Source organism: Panthera onca, chromosome A2 (genome assembly GCF_046562875.1).
Source record: "Panthera onca isolate mPanOnc1 chromosome A2, mPanOnc1 haplotype 2, whole genome shotgun sequence".
In the NCBI taxonomy this organism is placed as follows: Eukaryota; Metazoa; Chordata; class Mammalia; order Carnivora; family Felidae; genus Panthera; species Panthera onca.
The window spans coordinates 10933610-10945289 of NC_138340.1; the positions used below are offsets into that span (position 1 = coordinate 10933610).

The 11680-nt window shown below is 42.9% G+C and overlaps 2 protein-coding genes across 2 annotated transcripts; one reads left to right on the forward strand and one right to left on the reverse strand.

Annotated features, from left to right (window-relative positions):
- Positions 1-245: 245 nt before the first annotated feature.
- Positions 246-1250, forward strand: LOC132675425 (putative olfactory receptor 7A2). The gene has a single exon (XM_060627786.3). It carries the CDS (start codon positions 282-284, stop codon positions 1248-1250), a length of 969 nt encoding a protein of 322 aa, XP_060483769.3. The 5' UTR covers positions 246-281.
- An 8420-nt stretch (positions 1251-9670) lies between these two features.
- LOC132677665 (olfactory receptor-like protein OLF4) lies at positions 9671-10654 on the reverse strand. Its single transcript, XM_060629447.3, has one exon. The coding sequence runs from the start codon at positions 10637-10639 to the stop codon at positions 9671-9673; it is 969 nt and encodes a 322-aa protein (XP_060485430.3). The 5' UTR covers positions 10640-10654.
- Between the last annotated feature and the right edge of the window lie 1026 nt (positions 10655-11680).

Here is an 11680-nt window from a genome sequence, read left to right on the forward strand (position 1 = left end):
ATATTTGACACTCAGTATATATTCCTCCACTGCAGGAAAGATATTCTTAGTAACAGAGTAAAATGCAAGACCTCTGTTGGGGAATGCAGAGAATGAGACCAAAATGCCTAATCAGAGATGCAATGAGAGGGAATCCTTTCAAGGGGACAATCCATACACAAGACAATGAAATTAACTTCTTGACTGCACAATATAAATTGGACCCTTTCAACTGTGTGAGAAATGCCTTCAGGTGAAAATTGATGATATCTCTTTCCTCTTTCTGGGGCCAGTTCAACCTCATGGAACCAGGAAATGATACACGACTATTAGAATTTCTGCTTCTGGGATTTTCAGAGGGACCAGAACTTCAGCCCCTCATATTTGGGCTTTTCCTCTCCATGTACCTGATCACTGTGTTTGGCAACCTGCTCATCCTCCTGGCCGTCAGCTCTGACTCCCGCCTCCACACGCCCATGTACTTCTTCCTGGCCAACCTGTCCTTTGTAGACATCTGCATCACCTCCACAATCATCCCGAAGATGCTGGTGAACATCCAGACTCAGAGTAAAGTTATAACCTATGACGACTGCATCACACAGTTGGACTTTTTCTTAATCTTTTCAGTGTTGGACATGTATCTCCTGACCATGATGGCCTATGACAGGTTTGTGGCCATCTGTCACCCCCTGCACTACACAGTCATGATGAAACCCCAGCTCTGTGGACTGTTGGTTCTGGTGTCCTGGATCATGAGTGTCCTGCATTCCTTGTTACAAACCTTAATGGTGTTGCAGCTGTCCTTCTGTACAGAGGTAGAAATTCCCCACTTTTTTTGTGAACTCAATCAGATGACCCAACTGGCTTGTTCTGACACCTTTTTTAATAACTTGGTGATGGATCTTGCAGCTATGCTGCTGGGTGGTGGTCCCTTCATTGGGATCCTTTACTCTTACTCCAAGATAGCTTTCTGCATACAGAGAATCTCATCAGCTCAGGGCAAGTATAAAGCGTTTTCCACTTGTGCATCTCACCTCTCCGTTGTCTCTCTATTTTATTGTACTGGTCTGGGAGTGTACCTCAGCTCTGCTGCTACCCAGAGCTCCCACTCAAGTGCCACAGCCTCGGTGATGTACACGGTGGTCACACCCATGCTGAACCCCTTCATCTACAGCCTGAGGAACAGAGACATAAAGGAGGCTCTGAGGAGATTCTCTGGGATGGCAGCTATAAAAGTTCCAATTGTCCTGGGGTTGAAGAATTTCCCATGATTGCAGGCCTCATGGTCTTAAACGGATAAGTTGTGTGTGTGTGTGTGTGTGTGTGTGTGTGTGTGTGTGTGTTTAAAGCAAATTGTGGGTATAGAGAATGCTTCTTTCATTTATTTCCTGGAATTTTTTAAACTACTCAGTACAATTTACTTACTTATTTAAAAAACTTTTTTTTTTTTTACCTTTCTCTGATATGCAATCATTATTCCTTCATTTTCTTCCTTTATTTCTACCAATCACTGAGCATGGAATGTTTTTCCATTTCTTTTTGTCTTCTTCAATTTCTTTTGTAAACCTTCTATTCAGTGTACAGATCTTTTACCTTTATTTGTAAATTGATTCCCAACCTGTGATATGGAAAACTTAGGAATTCCCATTTATCTAATGGAACTGCTTGGATTTCTTAAGAATAATTTATTCCCAAATGACAAAAATTACCCCATTTAATATGTCTTTAGTTTTCCGAAAAGAATATTCATTTGTTACCAATCTGATGGAAAAAATTCAGTTTGATCAGTAGTTCATTTCTATTCTATTCTGTTTTATTCTATTCTATTCTATTCTAAATCTGACACCACAGTTTTTCACTTTGTGTCTGTCATTCTTTTGTATATCACTACAATAACTGTTCTTCCTGATGAACAGATAAGTGTGTTTTATAAGAGACCATTAGCTTTTTTCTCCGAATTAGGATCCCGTTCTCTTCTCAGGCTCTATGTCCCCAGTGCTTACATTAGTCACTGGCAAAACTGATTATCAAAAACTTGTCTACCAGTGGAGTCTACACGGAAACAGAAATTCAAAAAAGTAGAATGACTTAACGGCCTTGGAGTCAAAGATGACCTCGACTATGATAAAGCAAATTTTAAATTCTCCTTTGTATTACTATGCTCTACATTTCTTCTCAAGCTGTACATCTCTCTATCAAGTATGGAATAGCAGTGGCAGTGTTTAAGGGGATTTATTCGCTGGGGTGAATGATTGGTTACTTACTGCCGTCAAAAGACATAAATAAAAACAATAAAATGGTCCTGAAAGAAATTAAAGAATACATAAATAAATGGGATGGCCTCCTGTGCTCATGCTTGGAAGATTTTTTATTTAATTTTAGGATGGTTTTAAAAATGTTTTCCAAGAATACCCCATTTTTGTTATTTTCAAATTATCATTGAATCTGTAGATCTTTGGGTAGAATTGCCATCTTAACAACTTTAATTCTAACTTAAATTTCTCCTAATGAAGGACCACAGCTTTGCTCTCAGTCTGGGCTCCACATCCAGGACCAGTGGCATCAAACCCACCAGGGAGCTTGTTAGAGAAGCAGGGTCCTCGGGCCCCTGGAGACCTGAGGAATTTGCATTTCAACTACAGTCCCTGGTGAATTGTGTGCACAGTGGAGAAACCTTAGTGTGGAACAGGTTTCCTCACCTTCTCGCCATTGACCCTTGGAGCTGCATAACTATTTTTGTCGGGTGCTGTCCTGTGGCTGATGGTATTCAGAAGCACCTCTTCAGACATGGACAAAAATCCCAAGAGCAACTCTGGTTGGGAACCACTTCCCAGAGTTTCAGAACCGGAAACATCCCGACATCATTCCAATTAAGACTACATGCTGATCGGCTTGTGCCTTTGAGCAGAACATTGAATTCCTCTGAGCCCATTTCTACAATGGCAAATACAGCTCATGAAAGTACTACATAATAGATTATACTTTTGTAAAAATTAAACCATAGAATCCCTTTAGGGTGCTAAGCTAGTCTATGCTGCAGAAAATCGAAATGTATCTCTTATAATTAATAAACACTTCATTATGAGGGAAAAATGACAGTTTGTAACTTGTGATCTAATAATGAAATTCCTAATTGTTTCTGCTAAACTATTACACAACCAAAGAGGTTAGTACCCCAACTTTTTAAATTTTATTTACTGAAATTCAAGGATCCAAGAAGCTCAGAGGGTCCCCGAGGGACTGTGGCGAACAGTAACCTCCTCGTTTCTGGCAGCTTTGCACCCGACCACCTCCCCCGATGCCCAGCAAAAACTATGTGAGAACACATTTACCTCCCCCAAAGACGAAAGTGCCGATATATTCCTAATGTCAAACACCTTACATATGGTGGGGCCAAGGGAAAAAATGAGCAAAGGGATAAGCCAACACTTCACAAAAGGAAGCACACACGATTGGCTGCCAGGTGCGCAGTTACAAGGTCAACCACGGAACACTTTGCTTTCACGTGCCTCTCGCATCATTACTTGGGCAATTCGTCTTCATGGGGGCTGACAGCAGGTGAGGGCAGCCCTGTTATCCCTTTCGCTTTTTAATGTTTATTTCTTTCAGAGAGAGAGAGAGAGAGAGAGAGAGAGCACAAGCAGGGGAGGGAGGGTGAGAGAGAGAGAGCACAAAGGAGGGGAGGGACAGAGAGAGTCCTAAGCAGGCTCCATGCTGTGGGCACAGAGCCCAACATGGGGCTGGATCTCACAAACAGTGAGATCTGAGCTGAGCCAAAACCAAGAAGAGGTCTCTTAACCCACTGAGCCACCCAGGCACTCGTCTCCCTTCCCTATGTGACGTCCTCTCATTGATACTCTTGGACTCTGGGTATTGGTCTCTTTTTCACAAACCCAGGGGGCACCTCGAATCCTCATTCTGTATGTCAGCCAGTGGACAGAGGCTTCCCCAGACCATGCTCTGTAAATGCTCCCGACATCACGACAGTCCACTTTTGTACCAAATAACTTGTTTCACATGATTATGCTTGACCGCATGATGCCATCCGTATATTTATATTTTTGTTCTCTGTCCTTGGTGCTACACAGAAACATACGCTGGTGAAGGGATTTCACCTTCTTTGTTCACTTTTGTTTTTGTCACAAATGTGTGTGAATAAATGGTTAGTATGAAAACCCCAAGGATATGAAAAATTATAGATTTTAAAAAATAAAGGGAAAATGAAACCAGGTGAAAATGACTAGTTTCCAAACAACTGTCCACAGCAGAATTATGAGAAAACTAAAAACTAACTGAAATTGGCTCTAAAAAAGAAACTGTTAATGATATCAACATGGATTCATAACTAAATTGTCAATGGCCTACACGCGAAAAAATGTAATATATAATGTTCCTACAATGCTCAGTTTGTATTTGTGGGATGACTCAGAAATTAGGTCTCAAAGTATAAGGACATTGACCATATGGCAAGGTTGCATTTCATTTCATTGGAAAAGGTTGAATTGCTAAATAACATCTAGAATAAAGGGATATCGAAACTAATACTGGCATCAATGGATATCTATCTGGAAGAATATGAAACTGGTCCTCTCCCACAGACACGTTACCAACATCAGAGGGATTGTGACCTTAGTGTAAGTGTAGCCATACAATATAGCAGAACATCAAGGAAACTACATACAACATTCACAGGTGAGCAAACCCACTAAATAAAGCCATAATCTCAGAAGTAAGAAGATAGATTTATTTAAATAAAATTAAAAAATTTTATGATCAAAATATGTTGCAAAAATCAATTGAGAAACAATGATCTCAGGAAATCGTTTGAAATGTTGATAATGTTTTAAAAATAAAAGAGAGAGAAAGAGAAAATAACCTATGGGCATATAACAATAATAAAACCAATCAGAATGGTCATCAAACATATGACCTTGGCTGAAACTGAGGGATGGTTTAGGAAAATAACAAGAACTGTCTCTTTCACCCAGCAGCCTGGAAAAAAACTTACAGGACTGTTACACTGTTTGTGCTTGAAACTTTCAAATAGGAGCCAAAGGGTTATTCTGAATTTGTTGGCATAAGAGTAAGTGTTACAAGGTTGAAGGCAGAACCTGAAAGTGACTGTATTACAGATACTGACATTCTTTCACCAGGAGTTTCCCAGTCTCTGCACCCACCCTGCCCAGAGCCTGCCCTGTGGTGGGGAGCGTCCTGTGCCCTGTAAGATGTTCACAGCATCCCTGACCTCTGTGCACCCCTCTCCAGTGTGACAGACAAAGTGTCTCCAGACATTGATCAATGTCCCCTGGGGGACAAAATTATACTCCATTAGAAACACGCAGTGAATTTAACAATCTCAACATATTTTTTCTAGCATGGCCATAATAGCAATTGAATGATATAGAATAAGAAAGATCTTCAAAAGTGTGAACGGCAGTCATTCGGGCGAAACTGACATTAGCACTGAATAAATACATTATAACTTAATTAAGCGAGCAAACACACAGACACAGTGATATGCTCTGGGCTAAATTGGATTGGCCCTCAGGAGATGACATTTAGTGTTCTCGACTTCCACTCTCTCTGACCCTCTCATCCACGGACTACGAGGCTGAGTTGTCTGACAGGAAGGTCTCCTTGTGGAAGTCTGAATCCCTCCCTGGATGCTGAATTCCTCCCTGGATGCTAGATTATAGATCATTTTCTCCTCAATGGAGAAAGCAGGAAGGTCAGAGACGCATCAGCCCCCAGCCATTATTAGTACTCAGAACAAACAGACGAAAACCACACCCACTCCTGTCTAAGGTTGCACACACTGACAGACAGGAGACTAGGAGGTATTTTCGGCAGCCTGTATCTGCTCGTTAGGTACATGTCTCTCTTCTTACTCCAGCATGGCTCCCAAGTGGACAACCCTTTGGCACACAAAGGACATTCCTCTAATGACTCTGATCCCAAGAGACCAGTTTGGAAGTAGTAACTGCAGTTAGGTTTTTTGTTCTTCCTTTTCCATGAATGTGACCCCTTCCTGATGAGTCAACTCACAGCACCACTGTGAGTTACAGTTTCCTCCAGGTCTATGTATATGGGATCAATTCCTTGATTTCTCTTTCTGTTGCTTCATTATTGCTATATAGAAATGCAACCGATTTCTGTACATTGATTTTATATCCTGCAAAAATTCTTAAGATACTAGCAAATTGAATTCAACAGTGTATCCAAAGAATTATTCACCATGATCACATGGGATTCATTCCTGAGCTGCAAGTCTGGTTCAATGTTTGCAAATCGATGTGATACATCACATTAATAGAAGAAAGGACAAGAACCATATGATCCTGTCAGTGGATGCAGAAAAAGCATTCACCAGAATACAGAATCTTTCTTGATAAAAATCCTCAAGAAAGTCGGGATAGAAGGAACATACCTTAACACCATAAAAGCCGTACAAAAAAAGGCCCACAGCTACTATCACCCTCCATGGGAAAAGACTGAGAGGTTTCCCCCGAAGATCAGCAGCATGACAGGGATGTCCACTCTCACCGCTGCTGTGTAACATAGTGTTGGGAGTCCTAGCCTCAGCAATCAGACAACAAAATGAAATAAAGGCATCCAAATTGGCAAAGATACTCTACATGGAAAACTCAAAAGACTCCACCAAAAAACTGCTAGAGCTGATACATGAACTCAGCAAAGTCTCAGGATGCTTGAATGTTTAGAAGTTACCTAACATCACGGCACTGAGCCCTGCATCAGGGCTGACACTGTGGAGCCTGCTTGGGATTCTCCCTGTCTCTGCCCCTCCCCCATCTCTCTCTCTCTCTCTCCTTCTCTCTCTCTCTCTCAAAATAAATAAATAAACTTAGAAAAGAAACTCTCCAGCAAAGCAGTTAAAGCTTATGTGACAGTATTACAATATACACAAATAGAAACTTGAAACATCTACCGTTCATTTGCGTGTGGCTCCTTTAATTCACCAAAGCGCACACTTTACATATGCAGGTTATAGTGTGTAATTACACTCCGATGATTTAATTCAGTGGAAAAAAATCGAATGGGGCATGGCTAAGGTTACGATCTAGAGAACGGGTAGCTGATTCTCACTTAAGAGAGCTGGGAGATCGCACTTCTAATGGGGAAGGAAGCCAAATGTTAATATGGATGTATGAACGATGGAATTACATTTAAGTAATTCACATGATAAAGCAGTTTGTTTCTATAAAGAAAAGATTAACCTCCATACGGGAACCGTATCTGACCATAAATTGGTTGAAGACAGAAGAGCACTACAGCCAAGCTCAACAAGAGAAAAACAATGTAGAGATTCACACCTGACCCCAGACCCACGAGGAGCCCAGCAGAGATCAGAAACGCTCCCCTGCACATGATTCCATTTGATTGTAAAGGTATTATGATACCTCATTTGACAAGGACCGCCTGTTATACAGCAGTAGCTGACTGACACAATAACCCAAGCGAACGGACCTTAGACACTTAGAAGATGTGCTGATTTTTATTTGTGGCAAATGATCTGACGTTGAGGAGAGCACTCATGATCGTTCTGTGATTCAAGTTTATTTCCCACGACGTTACGAACAAGTGGGCTCCCTTCTGGGTAACTGGGAGAGTTTGAAGGACATGCAAGTTTGTGCAGAAGAACTGGGGACCCTGAGCCACATGCCAGCAGGACATCCAGCTCTCGTGTGAAGCATCCTCTGGTCGTGCAGGTGGGAGCGATTTCAGAGAGGGACGGAGGCACGAAATGGGCGGGGCTGATAGTGTTCATTTGCCATCATTTGTGACAAATACTGGGAAAAGGAACCTATTTCATGCACAGTAGGAAGACTCATGATAGTAGGTAGCGTTGCAAAGCTTTCAGAAGAAACGGGAAGTGAATTCGGAGATAAAACAGAAGACACTAAGCAACCCCGTACCTCAGTGAACAAACCACCTCAGCTGCGGACAAAAGCCTCCATGCTTCAATAAATAGAGGCAGCGCATGAAAAAGAAATATTTTGCATAGGAACACAATGGGTGCTTTGCCTCCTCGGGTTTATGGTCTCCTCTGACACCAAGAACATATTAGATCAATGTGTTTATTCCAATTTGTCTTTCCATGTTGACTCCACGGGGAGGTACAGATTTGCTCATCAGTTTTTGCCAGTGGCTGTGATAGGCCTCTGGACCTCGGGCTGAATAACAGAAAAACAACAACAACAACAACAACAACAACAGAGTCCAGTTATGAGACACAGAAGCCTGTTTGTACAGTAATTGCCTGACATTAGGCTTTTGATTTCTGAGGCATCCATTTCAAAGACCACCATTCATATTAACACATTGCCAAGTGTATGAATCAGTTACTATACAATCATGCAGGCCACCCCTCCCACAAATCCCCCCATTAGAAAGCCCTGGTAATCTAGGTAACAACTGTGAGTGACCCTGCTTTTCCCGTTCAGTGCCCACATTCCATTACTGGGCTTTTTGTCTGGTTTTTGCTGTTGTTATTTTTGAGTACTGGGGGATAATATTTTATTATTCCTTTTCTTTAACTGTTTACATGAGTGTATTTGACACACGATGTTACCTTAGTTTCAGGTCTGCAATACAGTGATTCAACTTCTCTGTACTTATGCGGGGCTCACACAGGTGTACTGACACCTGTCGCATTACCGCTAGTACATCATCGATGACTATGTTCCATACACTGTGTCTTCCATTCTCATTATTGATCTTTCCATCACTCCATTCCCCCTCTCCTTGGCCCATTCGGCCCATCCTCCAACTCCACTCATGTTTTAAATTCATCCATAAAAAATGAGCCCAGAAAAACATAGTCACTCCCCCCATGGACCCCCCAAGAGCCAGATCCTTCATAGTGCTCTCTTTCCTTCCCTGTTAAAGTCTCTCCCTCTCTGAGACCTCCTTCAATGGCCTTTGGGAATCCCATGTGCCCTCAACATTTGTGAGCAATGAACCTTGTGTTTTTAGAGTTCCCAGATGGGTGTTGCTGAGGTGTGTCTTGTGACCAAAATAAGAACCCAAAGGCCAGGGCAGTCACAGCATAGGCTCTGGTCAGGGAAACACTTGTGGGAATGTCCACAAGCACAAGGGCATAAGCAAATGCCTGGGGTTTCCTACCTAAGCCTTGGTGTCAATAGCCTGAGACTTAAATGGACCCTTGCTAGAGTCCACATCATCAAAGAGTTCTTAAGGAAGGGATTTAAAAGGGATTGACAGACTCCAGGTGAAAGCAGTGGTTTTGTATTTTCATCTACAAGGAAATTATGTAGAGGGCCTAGGGGCCAAATGTAGTGTTTTTCCACATGAATAACCCACCTTGGGATTATTCTTTGGGGAAAATTAGGGAAAATTTATGTGGCATGGTAGAAATCATTTGAAATGAAATTATTTTTAAGGAGACCAACTTTTCCATCGTAAGGTAAAGAAATTTCCAGGCATTTGTGATCCAACAATTGGGAAAACACTGGGAACGTATGAAAGTGGAGAAAGATGAAATGGTATACCAGACCGAGCAGAAGCTTGATAAAGTGAGTTACCTCAATGTATAGAGAAGTTGAATTCACACAAACGGAAATGCCAGGAAATAAATAGAAGGAGGAGGTTCTACTTCCCCAGACTGATCAAAGATTAGAGGTTCCTGGCTCTGAGGCTCTGAGCCCTGCAATCATGGGCATGTCTTTGGCCTCAGGACGATTGTCCCATGCATTGCTGGAACGCCAACGATTCTTTTCAGAGCCCTCTTTATGTCTTTGTTCCTCAGGCTGTAGATGAAGGGGTTCAACATGGGTGTGACCACCGTGTACATCACTGAGGCTGTGGCACTTGAGAGGGAGCTCTGGGTAGCAGCAGAGCTGAGGTACACTCCTAGGCTCGTACAATAAAATAAGGAGACAACCGAGAGGTGAGACGCACAGGTGGAAAATGCTTTATACTTGCCCAGAACTGATGAGATCCTACGTATGGAGGAAACTATCTTAGAATAAGAGTAAAGGACCCCAGCCAGGGGAGCACCACCCAGCAGTACAGCTGCAAGATCCATCACCAAGTTATTAATAAAGGTGTCAGAACAGGCAAGTTGGATCATCTGATTGAGTTCACAGAAAAAGTGGGGTATTTCTACCTCTGTACAGAAGGACAGCTGCAGCACCATTGAAGTTTGTAACAAAGAATGCAGGACACTCGTGATCCAGGACACCAGGACCAGCAGCCCACAGAGCCGGGGGTTCATGATGACCATATAGTTCAGGGGGTAACAGATGGCCACAAACCGGTCATAAGCCATCACAGACAGTAGAAAGTTGTCCAATCCAGCAAAGAGAAGGAAAAAGTTCATCTGAGTGATGCAGCCTGCATAGGTTATGACTTTGCTCTGGGTCTGGATGTTCCAGAGCATCTTCGGGACGGTGGTGGAGGTGAAGCAAATGTCTACAAAGGACAGGTTGGCCAGGAAGAAGTACATGGGCGTGTGGAGGCGGGAGTCAGAGCTGACGGCCAGGAGGATGAGCAGGTTGCCAAACACAGTGATCAGGTACATGGAGAGGAAAAGCCCAAATGTGAGGGGCTGCAGCTCTGGTCCCTTTGAAAATCCCAGAAGATTAAACTCTGAAATTTGTGTATCATTTCCTGTTTCCATATGCTGGAGATGACTACTGAGGAACAAAGAAATAACATGACTAATTTTCTCAAAATGAACATTGCAAATATCGTTGAAATTCTACAATTCTTATTTTGCATTCAAAAGATCAATATCTATAGTTTTTTACAGAAATTTCCCCTCTCAGGGAAAAATCTCAGGGGAAAAATCCCTTCCCCATGCCAGCTCTAACTAGGGCTTCACATCTCCCAGTTAGCTTTTTCCCCAACTACTCATCTATTATATATTTTTAATGAGAAATTCTGAAATCTGTCATACGTTTGAGGAATAACTTTGAACACTCACTAACCTCCAGGTAAAGAGTGTAACTGTCAAGAAACAAAAGCCTGGAGGGTTCAGTGATGGAGAAAGGGGATAAGCAAAGGAGACCAGATAAAATGTCAGGAGGTGACAGGTGCTGTGAAGAAAAACAAAGCCTGTGTAATGGGAAGCGTGGATGGAGGTATGGTTCTTCCTGGTTGTTCGGGCACACAGGCACACATGTAAACAGAGCCCTCGAGGAGACAGGAGACACAAGGTCCTCTGGGGAAGAGCGTGCCCGTCGGAGGGAACTATGAGTGCGACGGCTCTGAGGAAAGACGTGGGTTTTTTAAATTAATTTTTTAAAGCATGAGGGTGGTCGACACACCAGGTCACGTTAGTTTGGGGGGCGCCACACAGTGATTCGACAAGTGTCAACATCACGCCCTGCTCACCAGGCTTGGAGCTGCCCTCTGTCACCACACAGCCTGTGACAGCATCACTGACAGTATTCCCTCCGCTGGGCCTTTCACTCCTGTGAGTCTCCCCTTCCTGAACATGGAAGGAATTCCTCAACCGGAAGCCAGTGTCTCCCACTCCCCTTCACCATGCTGCCTTTTGTTGTTTGCATATTGTGTTAAAGACCCAGGCTCAAAAGAAAGCCAGTGTGTCCAGGGGAAGGAGCGAGAGGAAGACTGATGAGAGGTGGTGGCAGGGAATGTGGAGGAATGAGGTGGCCTCCCGGACACTGATGAAACTTCCCGGCACAAGGAACCCCTC

What these genes read in the sequence shown, in the direction of transcription:
- LOC132675425 (XM_060627786.3), top strand. Translation starts at nt 282, where the DNA reads ATGGAACCAGGAAATGATACACGACTATTAGAATTTCTGCTTCTGGGA.
- LOC132677665 (XM_060629447.3), bottom strand. Translation starts at nt 10,639, where the DNA reads ATGGAAACAGGAAATGATACACAAATTTCAGAGTTTAATCTTCTGGGA.